The 23,389-nt window shown below is 45.1% G+C and overlaps 1 protein-coding gene across 1 annotated transcript in view; it reads right to left on the bottom strand.

The window, feature by feature from the left end:
* Nucleotides 1-23,133, bottom strand: part of LOC143961853 (uncharacterized) — a 67,907-nt gene extending 44,774 nt beyond the window's left edge. The window contains exons 1-3 of the mRNA XM_077471189.1: nucleotides 23,013-23,133; nucleotides 17,010-17,071; nucleotides 7,699-8,298 (exon numbers count right to left, since the gene is read on the bottom strand). Of these exons, the coding sequence (XP_077327315.1) occupies nucleotides 7,699-8,298; nucleotides 17,010-17,067 (658 nt within the window). The 5' untranslated portion in view covers nucleotides 17,068-17,071; nucleotides 23,013-23,133. The remainder of the gene's footprint in view (nucleotides 1-7,698; nucleotides 8,299-17,009; nucleotides 17,072-23,012) is intronic.
* Between the last annotated feature and the right edge of the window lie 256 nt (nucleotides 23,134-23,389).

The raw sequence follows: 23,389 nt of genomic DNA, 5'->3' as shown, positions 1-23,389 counted from the left end.
TGCGCCGCCTGCGGCGAGCGTGCACCTGCCACAAGCTCTTTGACCGCACCCACGGGACCGGCGGACTTGATGTCCTCCGGGTGCCCGCGATGGTGTCACGGAGCTGGAGAACGGGGAGATGCTAATGTAAACACAGCATCTCCCCGTTCTGCCTAGTGGCAGAACACTGATCGTCTGCTCCCTCTCATCTGGAGCAGGGATCAGTGTCGTGTCACTGCTAGCCCATCCCGCCAGACAGTTAGAATCACTCCCTAGGACAAATTTAACCCCTTCACTGGCCCCTAGTGGTTAACCCCTTCACTGCCAGTCACATTTACACAGTAATCAATGCAATTTTATAGCATTGATCGCTGTATTAATGCCAATGGTCCCAAAAATGTGTCAAAAGTGTCCGATGTGTCCACCATAATGTCGCAGTCATGATAAAAATCGCTGATCACCGCCATTACTAGTAAAAATAATATATATACAGTATATATATATATATATATATATATATATATATATATATATAAAAATGCCATAAAACTATCCCCTATTTTGTAGACGCTATAACTTTTGTGCAAACCAATTAAAAAACGCTTATTGCAATTTTTTTTTTTTACCAAAAATATGTCGAAGAATACGTATCGGCCTAAACTGAGGGAAAAAATATTTTTGGGGGATATTTATTATAGCAAAAAGTAAAAAATAATGCGTTTTTTTTTCAAAATTGTCGCTCTTTTTTTGTTTATAACGCAAAAAATAAAAACCGCAGAGGTGATCAAATACTACCAAAAGAAAGATCTATTTGTGGGAAAAAAAGGACGTGAATTTTGTTTAGGAGCCACATCCGCACGACCGCGCAATTGTCAGTTAGAGCGATGCAGTGCCGAATCGCAAAAAAAGTGCTCTGGTCTTCGGCCAGCCAATTGGCCCGGGGCTTAAGTGGTCAATATTCCTCTATGACCTCAGTCCCATCTTCAATGTTGAAATCTTGTTTTTTAGACATTTTTATCTTCCTTCAAGCTAGGGTTGTATCTAATATTTTCTGTATTGAAGGTCCTGCAGGCCGATTAATCATACTGTTTTCATTCTTGCCTTCTCTTTAAACTTAATAAAAATGATTGAAAAGAGAGTATCGTTTTTGGTCTTTCTGCTTACCAGGAAGATGGTCAGGTAGAACTTAGAGTGCTCTCTGCCTACCAGGGAGCAGGATCTATTGGTTAGGTCTGCTCATTGTGCTCAGGCGCAGCTCGGCTTGTTCTGACTGTCCCCCACTAGTTCAATAAGGAGGCATATTGGACAGTGGGAGGGGACCGGACACGGCTGCACGCATTGTACCATCTGGATGACCTATAGGGGTGCTTGTGCACCTTCCTGTCATCCACATATGACATTGAGGGCGGAGCCTCCTGAGCCCTTCCTGGATATAACTTGGAGGTTTAGCACTGCATGGGTTCATTTGCAGCTCTTCTTTCACTGAACACACATGCTTGTGGATGCCCCTTATTGGAATCTACCACCGATGTAATTATACACTTATCTCACTCAGGCATACTCATTTGTTTTTTTCCACATGGTTCCCCCCCAAGTGCTCACCTGCAGCTTGTCTCTGATCATACTGGTTTTCTCCTATGTTTGCACTTCATTTCTTTCTCATCTTTTTGCTCACCTTTTTTATTTCCACTCATGCTAGTCTCTGGTGTCTTTTTACCACATTTGCCTATAGTGCTTTGTCCATGCCATTCAAGTGAGGCCCGGAACGGAAAAGACAGAAAAGAAAAAAGTAGCGCAGGACCAGGCATGACAGTGTGTTAAGCGGAGACAATGCATGGGTTAATATAAAGAGCTAAGAGGGGAGGGGACAGTGAGTAAAGTCCAAGGGGGAGTGGTAATATATAAGGAGGAGGCGGGACTGGGCTGGGGAACAGAAAGTTGCGGAGAAAGGAAGGAGGAGGCAGTTTTTCCCACCCGCCCTCCCTATATGATGTCTGTGTTTGTTGGCTTATGAGTTTTCTTTCTTTTAGGAGCTTTGGTGCTTTGTTGGTCTTTGACGGTGGCAGTAAACATATGTGATGGAAAGAGGGTAGGGGGCTCATCGGTAGTATGGGCACCTCCGCTAAGATCAAGTGTAGTATCTGTTCTTATCAGTTGCCAGGAGGTGGCGCTTGCTTCCGTCCCTGCTCTACGGCGAGGTGGAGCAGGGGTGGCGGTTGTTATGCCAAACCTGCTGGTGTGAAGGTAACCTGGAGCGATTCGTAGCCGAAAGGGAAGCCTTCTGATGGGGACGGAGAACCACTGGTCGGCCCCGAAGGGAGGGGACCCTGGACTTCTGGCCTGGATTGGGGCAGCTCTAGCTCCGGTCAGTTTTTCGGGAGGGAACGCTGGTTCCCCTTTCTCCCACCGGGGGAACGACCAGTACTTCCCGAATGTAATTAGGTAGGAGTGATGGAAGCGAGGGTGAGGCCTGATGGCAAAGGGCTCTCACTAAGCTCCTGGATCTCCATGCCTTTCTGCCTGGGGTGGGGGCTGCTTTGGTCTAGGCTGGGGGTCAGGGATGCTTTTGAAAAGCCTGTGGTGATGTGCCCCTGAAGTGGCAGTTCAGGGTGCCTTACTTTCACTGTGATTTATCACTTTGATGTTTGGCACCAAGGTCACTTCACCATAACACATGTCTTTTCATACCTGCCTCTAGGGCCTCTATGGCCGGGCCTTTTGTCTGGGACCAGAGGAATTTTTGATTCCTGGCCGGAGGGCCTGGTCATTGTTTTACACAATGGCCACCTTTTTCACTCTTCTCTTCATTATCCCTTCCTCACTTTATTTATTTATTTTTTGTGTGTTGTGCCACGTCTTTGTCACTGTGCATGTGTGATGAGTAGGGTGTCGGTCCTCGGGCCAACCCTGAAAGTCTTGTGAGGGGGTGGACATAGGCCTTCTGGCTTGGTTTGCCCTCTCTCTCTGGGGGTTTCCCTTTGGGGGAGCCCCAACCGAGTACTTGGGTGGGTCTGTTTCGGCAGACCTTCCAGAGAAAGGTGGTCGTCTGGTTTCGGCCAGATGGGCCATTCATGGTACCTCAGTCCCTAGTCTGGAGCCTAACGCCCCGGGGGATCAAGGTAAGGTCCTTCCTCATGGAGGACAGTGGTACACCCTTTGCACGTTTTTGTGTTACACTCTTGATGTGTGTGCACTTTTTTTTGGCACCGAGTGGAGGTTTTTGGGTGTGTTTTGTATGCCACAGGCTTTTCAATAAAAAAATAAATAAAAATGTGCCCCTCCGGTGTATTCTAAGGTTAGCTGGAATACTGTAATGGTTGCACTGCGGGAAGGGGGTTGTCTCCAAGCTGATTATCCGCTGGAGGCCTATCGTGTGGAAAAAGGTCCCGCAGTGTATTGGTGGAATATGTGTTGGAGTTCGGGGGTGCCGTCAAAGACCAACAGACTGGAGTTGAACAAGTTGTTACGGAGGTGATATTTTGATATTGGACTTAACCTCTGCCTTAAAATACCAGTATCATGCCATATACCAAACTGTATCCTTTCACCTTAGGTACAATTCATACACATCTACCCCTGAAGAGTGAGCTGGGACTCGCAAAACATGTTGGGTACACCTGATGTTTGTGTAGCAGCGGCTCCTGAAGAGCATGCACTATGCATTTTTCCAAAGTTAAAGTTTTGCCTGAACTGCAGTTTGGTTTGGGTACCATCGTCTAAATTAGACTTTGGCATCAGTCTGACTGGACCGTGAGATGTTCAGCCTGGCCACAGGGGGCACTGTCTCTTCTGGCAGGAATGGAACTATTGTCTGGTTAGGTGCTTAAGTCACTCTCTCTCGGAGCCCGCCCAGTGGGAGTGGCGCTCTCACTGTGCTTTCTGGGAGAGGGTACTTAAGATGCGGATGACACGTGGTTCGGGGTTCCGGTCCAGAATGATGTACTGACTTCATGGTCCTGGTCCTCCTGACCAGCCCCCAGGAAGGCTATGGCCTGGGGTGTGGATCCACCCAACTTTAATGTCACGGGGCTGGCTAGCCTGAGGCAAGGAAACTAAAAGAAGGATCCTGAGGTGGTTGGGTGCCGTTTCTGGTTCAGACTCTTCAGAAGAAGACCACGTACGGGTTGGTTTCTTAGTAAGAGCCTGGAAGGGCTGAAGTAACCGAGAGAATCCGGTCTTGTGGATATCGCCGAGCTGGCTGAAAGATCCAGGTATCCTACAAGTCTTTTCAAGCTTAGTTTTCTACGTGTTCTACAACAACGTCTGTGGCAGAGACTTGTTCCTGAGTAAACACCTTGTTGGCTGCTAGGCCTTGTGAGAGAGGGACTGTCCAACCTGAGTGAACATCCAGTTGCGAATGGCTATTCTCTGGATGCAGTCAAAGTAAGCAAGTTCTTCAACAAATTTGACTTTGACACTAAGCCCTTCTACACGTGGTCAGACATTTCGATGGAAAATGTCCGATCTGACCGTGTTGTCGGATAATCCGACCGTGTGTGGGCTCCATCGGACTGTTTCCGTCGGAATATCCGACCAACAAAGTTTTAGAGCAGGACTATAAATTTTTCCGACGACGTGATCCGATTGGACTTTGTCCGATCGTGTGTAGAGAATTCCGATCGGACAAAGTGCCACGCATGCTCAGATCAAATTCCTAGACCAAAGCTATTGGCTACTAGCCTGAACGTAGTCCCATCGTAACGAAATAATGTCATCACGTTCTGAACGATCGGATTTTCCGACAACTTTGTCCGACCGTATGTACGGATTTGGTTGTCAGAATGTCCGACCGTGTGTTCAAGGGCTAAGAGTACCTGAACTTCCCTTTCCAACCCTTTGATCCCAATTCGAGAGATTGTTTCATTGTCTAAGTTTTTGCAAATAAAATCCATTCAAGTGGATCTGTTGTCAGTCTCTAAGTTACTGGGCCACCTACCACGGGAACCCCTATATGTACAACAAGGAAAACAGGAGGTAACGGTAAGCCCAAATCTAACCAGCAGCTCCTTCAGGGGGTTAGTGCTACATTTGTATGTTATGTTATGTGATTGTTCATACACAAATGTACCATTACTACTATTACTACTAATTTTATTCTACCCAGTCATATGTAGCTTGTATTAAGTGGCTTTCTCTAATAACAATAATGCATGTAATACTGTTACTGAATAAAAATATATATATATACTGGACTTACTCTTGTTACTTTTATTAGCTTAGTGGTGCTCACCTCATTTAAAGTCCTAGGGCGACATTTTCTCTTTTTTGTGACAAGTGAGTGCAGAGGCTTTGTTACAGTCCTTGGCGAAGGGCAGAGGAAAGTGCTGCATTGCATGCTTGGATACTGCGTAAAAGCATACCTCCCAACTTTTTGAGATGGGAATGAGGGACACCTGTTAGCAAAAGTATGTAGACATAGGACATAGCCCTCTTAAAAGAGAATTTCCCCCCAAAAATTATTACCGCATTTATCGGCGTATAACACACACTTTTTTCCCCTTAAAATCGGGGGGAAAGTTGTGGGTGCGTGTTATACGCTGATCCCCACTGTCTGTGAGCTGCAAATACCGAGCGCGGCTGAAAAATACCGAGCGCGGCTGAAAAATACCGAGCGCCGCCAAAAAATGTCGAGCAACGCCGATATTTTGGGCAGGACTGCGAGCCGAGCCGAGCCGAGTACACAGTACAGTCGGCTTGGCCTTTTTCGGCAGCGCTTGCTCCAGAAACAGCAGGGAGGCGGGACTTCGAGCGAAGCCGAGTACACAGTACAGTCAGCTCAGTCTTTTTCGGCGCCGCTCGCTCGGTCTGTCTCGGTGGAGGGAAATTTAAACGTGGGCAAGGCCGCAAATGGCGCTGTGCAAGCTGCAAATGGTGCTGTGCAAGCTGAAAATGACACTGGCAAGGCTGCAAACCGCGCTGGGCAAGGTGCAAATGATGCTGGGCAAGCTGCAAATGACACTGATCATTCTGCAATGATGGACAAGGCTGCAGATGCACACTGATAAGGCTGCATTGATGGGCATTTAAATGTAAGCTTTTTTTTTTTCCTTTAAACTTCCCTCTTAAAACTTTTTCCTTAAAATGCCCTCCTAAACTTGGGATGCGTGTTATACGCCAGTGCGTGTTATACGCCGATACATACGGTAGTTAAACCCACAAGTGTTTTTTTTTTTTTACCACTTCTATTCCCTTATATTGACTTTTGGAATTTACAAATGCAGCAATTTAGAAATTGAATGAAATGTTTAGCGCTGGGAAACACTTTTTGAAAGATAAATAGTGCATTCTATATACATCTATATGGATCAGACCAACACGAGGGGCAAATGAGAAGGAAAGAGGGACTTTGTTCAAAAATCAGGGACCGTCTCTCAAAATCAGAGACAGCTGGGAGCTACAGTATAATAAAAGTCAAGGGCACGTGTGCTCAGGGGAGTTGAGCCAGGGGAACAGAGACCAGGGGGTAGGGGGCGGCTGTCCTCTCCTCTGTAGAGGGGGCCGTGCGGGCTCCCTGATGAGCGACCCAGGGGCCTAGAGAGAGAAAGAAACTGAACCCAGAGGTCCCGCAGAGCTTACTGGAAGGGAAACACCAGAGGGGACCTGATTCTGCCTACTGTGAGTACAGATCTGTGTCTTTGGAGCCTGTCGAGTGAGGGGGCCGCCGCCTTCAGCTTGAAGAGTCAGTGGATGGGTGTTAGTAAAGGGGATACTAGAGAGTGTCCTGAATATAATGTAGTTCATCAAGTCTGCTGCTAGTGAGAGCAAGAAGACTTAATTCCTCCATACATGCGGTTGTATGGTTAACGCAGTGTGACTGCTTTCACAAGGAAGAGTTGTCCTTTTCCATTGTGAGTAGTTCCGGTTGGAGTATCCTACTCATCCCTTCTCCCACCTGGAAACCCCTCAGCAACCTTGTGGAAACTATCAGCAACCAGCTGCAGGTAACCAGAGAGGGGCCTATGAAGTCAACACTCAGCAAGCCCTACGGGGACAGTGCCCCACTTATAAATGATAAAATCACAAGAAGGAACTTTTATTTTAGACCTGAGAAAAACTCTCATCATTAGGAATCTAGGTTACCACTTTCAGTTGCTCAAGTTACTCCATGAGAAGAAAAGAGAGCAAGGCTTCCTCTCTGTCTAAGTTACTCCATGAGAACATCGATTCCTTGTTGTTCGATTTTTCATTTACAATTATCATTTTTACCTCTCATCAGGTCTGCTGATAAGGCAGTAAAGCCAACCCTCCTGTACTGGGCCCAGGCCCCATCAGTTCAAAAGGGGGACTGTCTGCACTGTCTTATTGCAGACACCAATCCTCTTCTGCCTTCCCCTGCATTCCTCCTATTTCTCCTTCCCGCTGCACTACCGGGGGGATTGGTTCTAGCACATGCTCCCCTTCCATCTGCTGTCCGGACCCCCCCCCCCCCCCTGTGTGCTCCTTTCCCCTGCAGCATGGCCTGCTTTTCTCCTCTCCTCTGCTGCAGGGCAGGCAGCTGCTGCAGGCACACAGGGGAATGTTTCAAAATGGAGAGCAGGGGAAGGGGCCAATAAATATATAATTTATTGGCCCCTTCCCCTGCTCATAATTTCTAACAGCAGCCCTGCTTCTCATTGTTGATGTGCATGACAAATAAATCACAGTTTTTGAAGTTATTCTGCAAGGAACATCAGAGGATCTAAATAATTATAGTATATATAGATAAAATTACAGACTTACGCAAATTGATAGGCTGCAGAAGAACGTCCCCTTTCATTTCATAGACTAGAGCCTTCCAATTAATGACATTTCCTTGGAGGTCACCAGATATGACCTTCTGAATGTCTTTTGGAGTCAGGACATAATCCCACATGTGGACGTCACTTATTTCTCCAACCAATGACTGAGAAGCATCAAACCCTCCACCATAAGAACCTTGTTCCTGTCCCAGATTAACACTGGTTGTAACTGCAATAGAAGACTGTCCCCAAATATATTGCGTGGCAGAGATTTTCCCATTTGCCCAAAGTTGGACCACCCCAGTTCTCGAGTCCCAGGTCACACAGATATGGCTCCAGTCTGGAGGCTCCGAATCCCTCTTGAAAACAATGCTTTCATGGTTTATGTATACCGTATAGGTGGTTGGAGCCTGGAACCTGATTAGAAAAGCATCTTTGTATGTTGGAGTAGATAAAGAGAAGAGAGAATACTGGCGTGAAAGTTCACTGTAGGTACGTAGACAGACGCTCACTTGCTGCAATAGTCTTGTAATTGTAGGTCTTAGAATGACATGAGCCGTGTTGGTTTCTTTGGGGAAGACGAAGACTTTATTCTCCAAGTCTAGGGAAGAAAACAGACAAAGATCATTATAACACAAAGTGTATAAAAAACGGCCTTGAAGCTCAGCACCAAGGAAGATTTCTCTACGGAAATTGATGTCAATAATATACACCTACACTCTAAACACACATATATTTAGCAGCTACTATAAAATAAATCGTACATATAACAAATAGCAATTAAAAAGTCCAACACATCCCGTGTCTTTAAACTGCCATAGCGGCACTCATGTCCGTCCATCTGCATATGGCACGCTTTTCTATAATTCCTCATATAAGAAAAGTTAAATGAAGTGACTTTCACTGGGTGAAATGTCTTTACGGTGATTTAAGTTCTTGTTACTTGTGCACTGCACACCCAGGCGTATCACCACGTGAAAAAGATCTCGCCCCTTTGGGGGTAAACTCACCAGATATCAGAAAAATTAACGCCTTAAGCACATCCTTTGTTGTCACTTCTAATGCCGTGTACACACGTTCGGAAAATGCGCCAGAAAGAGTCCGATGTGAGCTTTTGGTCAGAAAATGCGACCGCATGTACGCTCCATCTGACTTTTGCTGGCGGCATTTCGGCCAGCAAAAGATTGAGAGCAGGCTCTCTATTTTTCCAACGGAAAAAGTTTCTATCGGAAATGCCATTCGTCTGTATGCAATTCCGACGCGAAAAATTCCTACGCACGCTCAGAAACAATTTGACACATGCTCGGAAGAATTCAGCGTAATTTTCTCGGCTCGTCGTAGTGTTGTACGTCACCGCGTTGCTAACGGTCGAAAGTTCAGAGAACTTTCGTGTGACCGTGTGTATGCAAACCAAGCTTGAGTGGAATTCCGTCGGAAAAACCATCCAAGATTTTTCCGACGGAAACTCCGCTCGTGTCTACGCGGCATAAGAGATATCCACTGGCTCTGCTAAGATTCTTATTGGGTATGGAAGGCTCCAGTAAATGAGGATCATGTGAAAGAGTAAAAGAACAACATAGCATAATCCTGTTTAGCCTAATTTTTATTGAAGCCAAAAGCCCCTCCTTACAAGATATATAAGTACTAGCAAGAATATACAATAGAGCATTGAGAAGCAAACCATAGCAAAGTCACCGGTCGTGTTGTAAAGAGAGGCGACTGCATCTATCGAACAGTCGCACTAGCTTCTTCCTGGTGTTACCAGCTGACAGTGACCCGCAAACGTCACTTCCGGTTGTCGTGGAGATCACGTCACCGACGTGTTTCGTCACTTCTGAATTCACCTGACGCCCTCATTTGAAGTCGGCAGTGAAGAAATGCATCAGTTGCGTGTTTTCCACCTAGCGACTTGGGACCTGTTAAATACAGTGTGGATCTGCAGTCAGGTCTGTGTACAGAGCAGCCAGTGGAGAAGTCCTGGTTGGCCAGAAAGAGACAGGAAGTGGATTCAGAGAGTATAGTTGAGTCCCAGGACAGAGATTCCCCCATGAAGATAACGAGCACCAGCAGGGTTGAGTCCCCAGACCGAGATTCCCCTGTGAAGTACACCCGCAGCAGAGGCTGGAGGCCTGCAACCACCCACAGCCCAGGGAAAACTACTACCAAGCAGTTGGTGCCCATCAGTACTGTCTCTCAAGAGCAGGTGGATGGATCAGAGAAGCCAGCTGTTCCAGTCACCCCAGCCTGGAAAGAGGTGTATTTAGGTGAGCCGACGAGGAGTGATAGCGGTGGGGAGATTGATTAGTGGTCACCCAGACTGCAAGCTGAGTTTGGGTCCTTGGAGTCAGAGCTAGACAAGTGGTCCACTGTCAGTGAGTCTGAAGTCTAGTGGGGATAGGGGAATTACACACAGGAAGGGGAACTGGTAGCAGAACTCTCTGGTGAAGTGTCAACCCCTACACAGGCCGAGCGATTTACTGAACCAGCTGTGATCTTGTGGAGAAGGGTTAAAGTTGATCTCAGCTTACATGTAGCATCGGGTCCAGTCTGGGGCCTAGAATGCTGCATATCAGAACTGCATTGTTAGGTCCCCACAGTCCTATGTTCCCCCTGGACAGGGCAGGATTAAGGAACTTCCCCATTTTTTTGCGGTTCCAGCAATAAGTGAAAAAGAGGACCTCACTGAAATGGGGATCGGACTACACGTATGTCCCCAAAGATATGATGGACAACATCAAGACCTTTCGTACTCAGTGGGAGGATGACATTTTGTGGGACTTTCTATATGTTCCAAAGCCACTCGGGGACCTCACAATTCAAAATTTTGGGCCTGGTTCCAGGATATCAAGCATGAGCTTGGAACAGGCCATCTACAAAGACAGAGTAGTCCTGGTTAAGGCCAGATGGCCTAAAAGAAGCTACTTAATTACCATTCTGGACGCTGGTGGAGCTACAGTATCACCCAGGTGCCCCCTTCCTCAGATGTATTTTTGAGCCCAGGGACACCCTTGTTGTAGTGAGTGGCGTTCTCATTTAAGTAAAGTGGCTGACGCAGGATTCCAGCCAGAAGAGTCTGGAAAGGACTTGCTGATGCCTTCCATTCCTTGTTCAGCCCTGCTATTTGTTGTGCGTTTCTATTTAGGAGGAGAAGGAGGAGTTTGGCCTGGACTGCTTCATGTTGAAAAAAATACATTTACATGGACTCTGTTTATATATTTTCTTTTTGAAGGTTTCTGTTCTACTAGTTGGATCATAACCCCCTTCCGGGCAGAACCATTTGCTGTAGATAGTTAAGTAGATTAGTTAGGTTTGGCTTGCTATTTTTCAGGGCTGCCTAGCTTTTTTCGTCTGGCCACTAGGTGGTCTATAGGCTCCAAGTAGACTCAACGTCAGACTTTCAACGTCTTGATGTTCTGTCAGAGAAGGGACCCCTCTGCGGAAGTGGTGCTTCTGCTGACCTATTGTAATGTATACCTAGTTGCATTGTACATTTGTTTAGCTAGTGACAGGGACCTGTCAGCTAGGATTGTAAATGCAATGTATATGCTAATGTACAGAACTACTATATTTTTCTACACTCATTTATTACACCAATGCGCTGTATATTTTGTGCATAGCCCTTTCCAATGTCGTTCCCCTTTCCCCTCCAATTTTTCTTATGGGATGCCCTTGCTTCAGGGATCAGGAGCCATTATTTTTATATTTTTTTCAGAAAATGAGGAGATGGCTGTTTTTAGGAGGGGGTGAGTGTAGCACCTTCTAGTATGCTATTAGATTAGTGCAGGCAAATTTATTGGCTCATGGTAAAATGAGACTTGAATCTGGGTCAAGAATTTATTACAGGTCAGGCTGGGTGACTCATACAGGCAGGTCTCTGGTGCCTCCACCTGGTTCTGGAAGTTTGGAGACATTTCTATAAGCTGGAGGGCGGAGGCCAGGAGGGTTAATCTGCATACTTAGGGGAGCTTTGCCAATCCCCAGGCAGTGGGCCTTGCATGGTGGCTGAGCCAGGCCTTAAATATGGATGAGTCATGGTGGCAGGGTGAGTCAGGTGGAAGATGGAGTGTTAAGAAAACTCGTTTGGTTCATGGGGGGTCTGCCTCGGGCTTGAGCTTGGGCTGGCTTGGGAGGACCCTAACAGCAGTGTGGTTTGAAAGGAATCTTACCTAAGGCGCAGTGGGAGCCAGGGCTGGTGAAAGGATTTTCGACACCCTAGGTAATTTTGCTGCCCCATTGGCTCCACCCCTGACCCCACCCCCTTTGCCCTGCCCATGTGACAGGAGGCGGCGCTATACAGGAAGCATCGGCTCTGCTTCCTCTAGCGATGGCTCCAGTGCTGCACCTTTAATTACGCTACCTGTCGGACGGAGCAGCTGCCAGAGAATGAGTTGGTTACATGCTGAAGCCTGCAGAGCATGCAGACGTGGAGGGAAACCAGTGGCCGGGCGCCCTTAGACAGCAATGCACCCTAGACGGCTGCCTAGTTTGCCTAGTGGTAGCACCGGCCCTGGTGGGAGCAAGAAGGACAGTGTGATTACATCCGCACACTCAGGGTCTTACAAGAGGAGAGACTGCCACATGTAGAAAGCCTTTCTGGAAGACAGCATTGTGCTCAACCCTTCCTTTCCCTTGCCCTGGGAGATCTTCAGAGCAGCCAGGTGGGCTGGTAGTCTTGCAGGCAGTAGAACTGGAATCCCTTTCTACAGAGGAGTGGGAGATACTCTTGGTTGTTGCTTACTACATAAAGTAATCCCTTCTAAGGGACTGAGAGTTCCTAGCCCTTAAGGAGCTTTTGCATTTTTTCATCTTAAGAGACTGTCAGTGTCCAGAAAGGAGGACGGTTCAATACCTTGTACATAGGGAGGAAGTTGTCCCTGGTTTTTGTTATTTGATTCAAGTTGTGCATCCCAAAAAATCCCTTCACCCATCCAAGTTGTTACCCCTAATAAAACATAAAAGCAAAGCCAAGGGACTGACTATGTATGTCTGTATACAATTGGAGAATGTGTGTTGCCTGGCTGTGCAGGAGGAGGAGAGCCAATTACCAGCAGTTCCTGCAGGGGTAGTGCTACACTCTATATCATGACTCAGCCTTACTGCCCCTTCATCTGTGGGAGATTTTTGGCTGACTACGGATGAGCCCGATGTTCGAGTGGAACGTAAGTTTGACTTGAACATAGGGTGTTTGCCTGTTTGCCGAATAGCGAACAGTTTGTCTATGGGAGAAATCAAAAGTGCTAATTGTAAAGGGTAATATGCAAGTTATTGTCATAAAAAGTGTTTGGGGACCCGGGTCCTGCCCCAGGGGACATGTATCAATGCAAGAAAAAAAACCGGCAGTTTTTTCGGGAGCAGTGATTTTAATAATGCTTAAAGTGAAACAATAAAAGTGAAATATTCCTTTAAATGTCATACCTGGGGGGTGTCTATAGTATGCCTGTAAAGTGGCACATTTTTCCTGTGTTTAGAACAGTCCCTGCACAAAATTACATTTCTAAAGGAAAAAAAGTCATTTAAAACTGCTTGCGTCTATAATGAATTGTTGGGTCCCGGCAATACAGATAAAAGTCATTGAAAAAAAACGGCATGGGTTCCCCCTCCCCAGTCAATTACCAGGCCCTTTGGGTCTGTTATGAATATTAAGGGGAATCCCGAACCAAAATTTAAAAAAAAATTGCGTGGGGGTGCCCCCATAAATCCATACCAGACCCTTATCCGAGCACGCAACCTGGCAGGCTGCAGGAAATGAGGGGGGACGAGAGAGCGCCTCCCCCTCCTGAACCGTACCAGGCCACATGTCTTCAACATGGGGAGGATGTCCCATGTTGATGGGGACAAGGGCCTGATCCCCACAACCCTTGCCCAGTGGGGGTATGTGGGTGGGGGGTGTATCGGAATCTGGAAGCCCCCTTTAACAAAGGGGGCCCCCAGATTCCGCCCCCCCATGTGAATTGGTAAAGGGGTACATTGTACCCCTACCATTTCACATTTTTTTTTTTTAATAAAGGACTTGTCCCAAGCTGTGTCTTGTGTTTTTTACCATTTTTGACACTTTTCTGGAAGGGGTTGCTGGGAATTGGGGATCCCCTTTGTTAAATGGGGCTTCCAGATTACAATAAACTACCCGCCCGCATACCCCTACAACCACCGGGCAAGGGTTGTGGGGATGAGGCCCTTGTCCCCATCAACATGGGGACATCCTCCCCATGTTGAGGGCATGTGGCCTGGTACGGTACAGGAGGGGGGTGCGCCTGTTCCCCTTGTTCCCCCCTCTTTTTCTGCGGCCTGCCAGTTTGCGTGCTTAGATAAGGGTCTGATATGGATTTTTGGGGGACCCCAGGCCATTTTTTTTTATTTTGGCCCGAGGTTCCCGAGACCTGAAGGGTCTGGTATGGATTTTGAGGGGGACCCCTACGCCAATTTAAAAAAAATAGTTGGCGCAGGGTTCCCCTTAATATCCATAACAGACCTGAGGGGCCTGGTATGGAATTTGGGGAGATCCCCATCCAATTTTTTTTTTTACATTTTGGTTTGAGGTTCCCCTTAATATTCATTCCAGACCCAAAGGGCCTGGTAATGGACTGGGGGGAACCCATGCCATTTTTTTTCAATTACTTTTATCTGTATTGCCAGGACCAACAATTCATTATAGCCGCAAGCAGTTTTAAATGACTTTTTTCCTTTAGAAATGTCATTTTGCAATCAGAAAAAATGCGCCACTTTACAGGCATGCTATAGACACCCCCCAGGTATGAAATTTAAAGGAATATTTCACTTTTATTGTTTCACTTTAAGCATTATTAAAATAATTTCTCACGCAAAAATGGCAGTTTTTAAAACTTTTATTTTTGCATTGATACATGTCCCCTGGGGTAGGACCCGGGTCCCCAAACACTTTTTATGAAAATACTTGCATATTAGCTTTTAAAATGACCACTTTTGATTTTTCAAGTTTGTGTCCCATATACTTAAATGGTGTGCGCGTGTTCAAACAAATTTTTTGCCTGTTCGCAAGTTCTGGTGCGAACCGACCCGGGGGGAGGTGTTCAGCTCATCCCTATGGCTGATGGCTGAATGTAAACAAATTGTGGAAGTAGATGGCTGACATCATCAGCCAAATATAGAAATGTCCATATTTGGTCAATGACATCATCAACCATCTCAGCCCCTTTACAAAAATTCCAATTGTCAATGGGGAAGCTGTCATTTGGTGACTGTAGCACCGTGAAGTGATAGATGTCATTCATTGAGATTGAATGGCTTGATGACATGATTGATGGTGGATTTGAATTGTGAGACTTTTTTTTTTTTCTTATTTTTAATAAAGAATGTATAGAAACGTGTCATTATCTACAGTTTTTTTTTGTGAGTATATACTCCTTACTCATTCATATGGGGAGAGGGTGGATATCTGGAGGTTCATTTATACTGCATTCATGGGGGTTTCTAGATCCCAATAAGCCTCTTACCCACAGACTCCCACAATCACCATGCCAGGATTGTGGAGAAAGTAAGGTACCCTTCTCATGTTGAGGGCATGTGGACTGGTATAGTTCAGGATGGGGGTTACATGCCTAAAGTGGTTCTGCATGTGGATATAGTGGGGGAAATCAGGTTCTACAGGGTGAAGTGGTGATCAGGTCCCACCATCTAGAGGCAGGACAGATCTGCCTTTTCTATCTTGGAGTGTTTGTAGTTTACAGCCACAGCATACAGAGAAGGTAGTTGAGGGGATGACAATGCTTTTCTCTTCTTTCTCCTCTAAAGTAAAAGCCAACCAGTTGTCTCCATCTGCTGCAAATGGACCCTTTTCTTCCTGCTCCTCTTCTTCTGCAAATTCCACCATAGCCCACATGATCACTTGGCTGCTGCAGGAGGGTGATCTTGGTCTTATGCAATAATCTCTCATTTCAGTTACTGAGAATGAGGAGGCCAGGTGGCGGGTGGATCCACGTCACCGGAAGTAGCCGAAGCCAGGAAGTCTGTGGTGGTGGACACTTAGACTGGGACACACCAGAGAATCATGCTGGTTGTCATGATAACTTGTTACAGGGTATTTCCCTTACCCCAAAACATGTTATCCTGGCAACTGGCGTGATTCTCTGGTGTGTCCCAGTGTGAGTATCCACCACCACAGACTTCCTGGTTCCGGCTACTTCTGGTTATCCACCCGTCTCCTTGCTGTGGCCGGCGAGAAGGTTCCAACATGGATCCCACGGTCTTCATTGGCAACCATGTTCCCCCGTGTTCCTGCATGCCTGTGGTATGGGTTTGGTCATCAACTGGTAACCACAGTTCATGTCATTTGTTTTTAACCGTACGTAGGATAAACCTACACTGTTTCAATGGATACACTGTTCTCTGTGTTTCTGGGCTTTTGATATCACCGCTGGTCAGCCCTTTGAGGTCCTATCATATTGTGCATATATGACACCCACGTGTCACTTCAGGAGACCTTGTCAGTGTTATGATCTGATGATTGACAACCTCAGCATTCCATATTTCCCTGTAAGATTGTGTAAAGGGGGATGTGTCCATTCCCTCCACTCAGGGCTCAGATTACACTCAGCTTCCTGCTCTATGCTGTGCAGTGTGTGTATCAGATCCCCACCCCTCCTGCATTCAGGAGCAAGAAAAAAACATTTCTTTGGTTTGTGTACTTTGAATGGCTAGAGAGAAAAGTATGCGGCAGATAAACAGGTACAGCTTATGTAGGAGGGTTTGTTTTATCTCTGTGCATCACCTGAGGAGAGTTACTTCAGTTAATACATGTAAGGGTTTACAACCATTTTAAGCTCACAGTTCTAGATACATTACTCACTCATTCTGCCCAAAGTGGAAACAGACAGCAATGACAACATATCAGAGGGTATTAACTTTTCACACTTTATGACCTTCAGTTGTTTCTGGTTCCAAAAGGTCCTTGCAGAGAACTGTACTGAATGGCTGACCCCAAAACTTGCCCAATACCAGCCCAGCCCTCCGCTCTCCACACACAGACTACATACTGCAGATGGGTGTCTATGACAGCTCCACCCTTAACAGGCTGTCTCCCTCTGTGTATATGATTTCAGGTCATGGCTCAGACCTCACCCAGCCCTGGGCTCTCCTATGCAATTTAGAGCTCTAAAAGTAGTAATGTAGTGTGCAGAGAATCCTACATGAGGGGAGAAGCCAAGCTCTTCTCTGGAGAACCTCTTTAAATAAAGGAGAAATGTAAAAGCAGAGGAGCATTTGAATAGCAGAGAAGATGGAATATTACAAGTCACTTATTTCCACTAGTAGTAAGTATAGGAAGGATTTATCACCTACCTTCCTGTGCAAGAGACGTGGGGACCAGCAACAGCAACACCAGCACACCCAGCTCCATCACCCTGAGAACATACAAACACAAATGAGAAATAATTAATCTCTGTTTGGCATTTGTGAGTAGAACAAACATTTTACAGCCAAAGATATCTGGACGCCGTCTTCAATAAGTGGCCACATAAGTCACAATTAGAGATGAGCTGATTCTTCAGTCCCGAAAACAGCTTGTTGCATCACTTCCTTCACACCGAATCTGAATGACAGGTCTGGCTGGTGACAACTGATATATTAAGGGACTGGGCCTCCTGGGTGACCATAATGGACATGATAATATTTGCTGATGTTTCATATACTATCCTTTGCCATCAGAAGGGACTTGATGCTGTGGATGGCTTTCTTAAGTGGGATATAATCACACATTTTTGGTATATTTGCATCACTAGTTTATTATTATTATTATTATTATTATTATTATTGTCATTTTTGAACTACATTCACATTATTTAGCATAATACCGATTGTCACAATATGGAATATCACACCTGATATTATTTGTTTAAACATTACTTGGGAAACAAAGTGGCATTCCCTCTCATTTCACTATTCCCACTTATCTATGCTTTTGTAGATTAACACAATATACGCAATACTCCAGTCAAACAACTAGTTATAATATACATTTTTTGTGATGTATTTGCTCCATATCATATAATATTGTATTTCATTATTTTTAGGTGTGGCCACCTTGGGTGTGCCAAGAACCTCCTCCTCTGTTCCTCTGATCACCCTGGGGAAACTCCAGACACTGTCAATTCTTGTAAGCTAGTGTTTGATGCCCCCGTGAAGTCGTGTTCCTTTTTTCTCCCCTTCTTTTGTCCCCCCTCCCCCCCCCCCCCGTGTCCATCTTGGTGGGTGGTTGAGGTGGGTCAAAATAGTGGGGCAGCGGATCCAGGATGACCCTTTGAGGGAAGGCACTGTTCCGTTTTTCAGATTTTATTATAAGTCTCTGGTTGAAAAGCATTGGTTCGGTGGTACTGGTAAATATTAGCTAAATAAGTTTTGATATTACATACATTTTTCGGTTAAAACCTATTATATTGAAAGTCTTTTTTCTTTGATTACCTGCAGAATATACAATATAACTACTCCTTTCGCCAGGGCTTTGTTGCTTTTTACCCCCTGAAGAAGACCCTGACTCCCTGAAGGTCGAAATGCATTGGGGCAGCCCGGGTGCTATTTTGCAACTTTTGAAAAAGTGCTGTACTTGTAAATTGTTCCTGTAACCTATTTTGTATTAAATGTTGCATATACTGTTTATCCACTGATATGCTATAATATTATATGCCAGAGCCTGTATTTTTAAATCTATGATGGCAAATAAGCCGTTGAATCAATAAAATAAATATAACTTTTCACGGATTTATCTCTGCTTCTTGTTTCTGCCTGAAAACCCCAAGGGGAATTCTTCTTTTTTTTATTCTCTTAAGTGGGATATAAGTTTCTATACAGATGAACTTTCTACTACAGCTACTAGAATTTGCAATGGGACATACATTTTTTTTTGTTTGGAAGGTCTTACTTTTTACAAAATAGAGGAGCGGCAATGGGAGCAAAGTTTGCTCCTGACATGGCCAACCTCTTTATGGCCAAATGGGAGGAGGATGCTGTTTATAAGGATCAGAGACCCAAGCTTTTTTTTGTAGGAGGTAGATAGATGTGCTTCTCCTGTGGGATGGAGACATTGAATCCTTGAATTAGAATTATATGAACGGAGGATGCAAAGCTTAGAGGATTGTGAGAATATTTACAATTCGAATGGAACTGTGACTGATGCAATAAAATTTTCTTGGACCGAGTCTCTGGCCACCTCATGTGACTGAAGTAGAGATGGGTTGAACCAAACCCCCCACCCCCCCCCAGTTAGGTTTGCACCAGAACTCTCAAATATCACGAAAGTTTGGACTCCACCCCATTGAAGTGTATGGGACCCGAAATGTAAAAAATAAAATCGAAACCCCATTTTGAAGGCTTATATGCAAGTTATTTTTTGAGTAATGGTCATTTACAGTGTGAGAGCACTAAACGCTGAAAATTTGCCTGGTTAGGAAGGGGGTATAAGTGCCCAGAGGGCAAGTGGTTAAGATTTGTCAAACAGCAACCCAGACATTCAGCGATCAGCGTTTTTTATTACATTTTTGGGGTTCGGCGGTGCTGGCGGGCAGACCTACATCTGTTTTTTTTACTATATGAATTATGAAAAACTGTGTTTTTTTCTTTTTATTGACACTCTTTTTGGTGAATGAGTAGAGGGTACAATGTACCCCCTACTCATTGACATAGGGAGGGGGGATCTGGGGGTCCCCTTGTTAAATGGGGCTTCTAGGTTCTAATAAGACCCCTGTCCACAGACCTCCACAACCACAGCCCAGCATTGTCTGGAAGAGGCCCTTGTCCCTATCAACATGGGGACAAGGTGCTTTTGGGTGGGGGGCAGAGCCCCCTCTGCCCCCAAAACACCCCCACCATGTCCCAAAGAACCCCCACCACGTTGAAGGTATGTGGCCTGGAGGGGGGGGCTTGACCTTCAGCTTTTCTGGATGTTTGGATAAGGGTCTGATATGGATTTGGAGGGAACTCCATGCTTTTCTTAACAACAAATTGGCTTGGGGTTCCCCTTAAAATCTATGCCAGACCTCAAGGGTGGCCTAGTATGGAATTGGGGGGGGGGTCCCCACACCATTTTTTTTTTCATTGCCAGCAATGTTTTTCTTTTTTCATTCAGCTGTCAGCTGGGAAGCCCATTGACAGTTGATGACTCTATTGCTAAGGATGCAGTGGTCGACCCTACTCCTTAGCAACTGCTATTCACTTCGCACTGATTGGGCAAAGCTATGCCCAGACAGGGCATAGAAGTCATTGTGCATTGCACGGCACTCGGCGGGTGGACATGCCAATGATCACCCCGCAAATTCAGGTTTCCTCCAATGGGAGAAGAGGCAATGTTTGGGACTAACCTTTGCTTGGCCCGAACCATTCACCCAACACTAGTCAGAAGTGGGTTCCAGTAACCTTGCTTCTGAGTGGTGGGAATGCAGTCTTTGAGGCTAAGCTAGACAGAGTACCCCTTACAAACTTCCACTTGGTAAAGAAGAATCCTGGTTTACCCAATGGTGTCACAAACCTGGTCTAGCTAGGGGCCAGTGGTGGATAAGCAGAGAGAGATGCTATCCTAGAAACACAAGAACCCTTCAGGCCTGAAGTACCTGATATCCCTGGCACTAAGACATGCGGTTGTCAAGAGAGAGACCAGTAGCATAGTGAGTGGGCTTTACAGTTCGGCCCCATGTTACTGGCACACCATGCGTGCGGCTGGCGGGCAGATGGGTTGCTACTCATGGGAGGTGAGTGAACCCAGGGTGGGTGAGCCCATTGTGCTTGTATGGGCCCCATGGAGCCAGCAGTGGGCGATTCTGGTGCACATGGGTGGCCCCCATCCACATGTGGTATCTCTGCAATCGCCAGAAGCAGGAGAATTTATTCTGGGTTGTTGTTTGGTGGCAGGCCATGGTAAAAGCAAGAAATTGAATGCTACATTTTGAAAAAAAAAATGTTTTTTCTTACTATTTTGGGTTTTTAGTTTTTCTTTGATAATAATAAAAAAAAAATTGGAAGTCTCCATTACCATTTACCACCAAAAAGAGAGAACAATTCACCCTGAAAGAAACGCGGTATAATCTACCTGGATACACTCAGTAGTTGTGATGATGTGTACAGATTTACTAACACAGGTCAAAGATGCAAAATTATGTTCAGGTATCAGGATTGGTTTTCCCTTTCTTTATGGAGGGGTTAGGAAGAGCGTTTTAGATGGTTAAATGGAACAAAAAATACTCAACGGTTTCCTAATCTGATTTTTGAGCCTCGTTGTCGGTATACAAAATCTTCAAGCTCTGCATGGAACAGTTTTGCCAGAGAAACATCTGCAGCTGGAATTTGTATGTCAGTGATATGTGACTTAGAGATTTATCCTTGTACTTTGATGTCTCGTATTGCTGGAACATTTCTATGACTAAAAAAACAATTGAAATGCATGATTTAAAATAAACAAATAGCTAAATAAAATAAAATAAGAATAAATGCACATTTTCCTGCAAAAATGTGTAAATGTATTAATTCGTTTTTTGTTTTTTTTTGTTTACAATATTTTTAATAAAGCTTTTTTTCACACTGCTCACTTGCAAAAAGAGTTTTTTTTTTTCATTTTGCACTCATGAATAAAGGACGTGAAACTCAAAAAACGCACCAAAAAGGCAACCGCGGGTGCATTTTTGATGTGGTTTCCATTTATTTCAAGGGGGACGTAGGTGCTTGTTGGTGAAACAAACATGCACCAAAAATGCAGCAGGCAGGATTTTACAAATGCAACAAACCTTCAACTGATCGGTGTGAAAAGTTCCATAGGATTTCATGGTCTTGTGCTTTTCTTTTGCTTTTTTTAATGCAAAAGCGGATCAGTGTGAAAGCAACCTAAAGTAGACCCCAAGGAGTAAAGATTGGTCAAGTAGTCTATGGTCGAGACCCTAGGATTTAACAAAGGTCAGCTGCTGCAGAATGGAAAGATGGAGAATGAAGGTCGTCCAGATAGACAAATATGTTTGTATGCGGTGACCCCTCCTCCTAGGAGTACAGATATCAGGATAATAGATTTCTGTATATGGTGACTCCTCCTCCTAGGAGTACAGATATCAGAATAATAGATTTCTGTATATGGTGACCCCTCCCCCTAAGAGTACAGATATCAGGGAAATAGATTTCTGTATATGGTGACCTCTCCACCTAGGAGTACAGATATTGGGGTAATAGATTTCTGTATATGGTGACCCCTCCTCCTAGGAGTACAGATATCGGGATAATAGATTTCTGTATATGGTGACCCCCTCCCCTTAGGAGTACAGATATCGGGATAATAGATTTCTGTATATGGTGACCCCTCCTCCTATGATTACAGATTACGGGATAATAGATTTCTGTATATGGTGACCCCTCCTCCTAGGAGTACAGATATCGGGATAATAGATTTCTGTATATGGTGACCCCTCCTCCTAGGAGTACAGATATTGGGATACTAGATTTCTGTATATGGTGACCCCTCCTCCTAGGAGTACAGATATCAGGATAATAGATTTCTGTATATGGTGACTCCTCCTCCTAGGAGTACAGATATCAGAATAATAGATTTCTGTATATGGTGACCCCTCCCCCTAAGAGTACAGATATCAGGGAAATAGATTTCTGTATATGGTGACCTCTCCACCTAGGAGTACAGATATTGGGGTAATAGATTTCTGATATGGTGACCCCTCCTCCTAGGAGTACAGATATCGGGATAATAGATTTCTGTATATGGTGACCCCTCCCCTTAGGAGTACAGATATCGGGATAATAGATTTCTGTATATGGTGACCCCTCCTCCTATGATTACAGATTACGGGATAATAGATTTCTGTATATGGTGACCCCTCCTCCTAGGAGTACAGATATCGGGATAATAGATTTCTGTATATGGTGACCCCTCCTCCTAGGAGTACAGATATTGGGATACTAGATTTCTGTATATGGTGACCTCTCCACCTAGGAGTACAGATATCGGGATAATAGATTTCTTTATATGGTGAACCCTCCTCCTAGGAGTACAAATATCAGGATAATAGATTTCTGTATACGGTGACCCCTCCTCCTAGGAGTACAGATATCAGAATAATAGATTTCTGTATATGGTAACCCCTCCTCCTTGGAGTACAGATATTGGGATAATAGATTTCTGTATACGGTGACCCCTCCTCCTAGGAGTACAGATATCGGGATAATAGATTTCTCTATATGGTGACCTCTCCTCCTAGGATCCTAGTTGTCATGCTGATTTCTGACTTCTCTTATCTGCATACTCACTCCTGGTCAATAACCACATGCACATTCAATGTAACCCCCCCATCATTTGTGTGTTACCTTCGATCCCTGTGTTGTCGGTCTGGTTCAATCTTTCTCAGTTTTTCCAGCCTCAGCCCGACTCAGCGCTCAGAAGATGGTGGGATGAGAAGACAGAGGAGTCTTATACCATCTGCTCAGACCTCCTCCTTCCCCTGCCACCCCCAGTGAGATCAGCATTGCACAATACCAGAGAGATGAAAGAACAGGAGCATCTGAGTCCAGGAGAGACACGTGTCATATAATAAGAAGTGGTTGTACCATAAGCATTGACCCTTTCATTTCCATTGGCAGACAAGGCCAGATGTTAAGGATTCGATTTTTTTTTCCAACAATGACTTTTTTACTTTTTTTTTTTCAAACAAAAAATGTTCTCTATTTATTTTATATTTTCAAGG

This window comes from Lithobates pipiens, unplaced genomic scaffold, assembly GCF_037356315.1.
Source record: "Lithobates pipiens isolate NorthernLeopardFrog02 unplaced genomic scaffold, aLitPip1_a1.2 Scaffold_8, whole genome shotgun sequence".
In the NCBI taxonomy this organism is placed as follows: Eukaryota; Metazoa; Chordata; class Amphibia; order Anura; family Ranidae; genus Lithobates; species Lithobates pipiens.
This window is presented reverse-complemented; position numbering and strand designations above follow the sequence as displayed.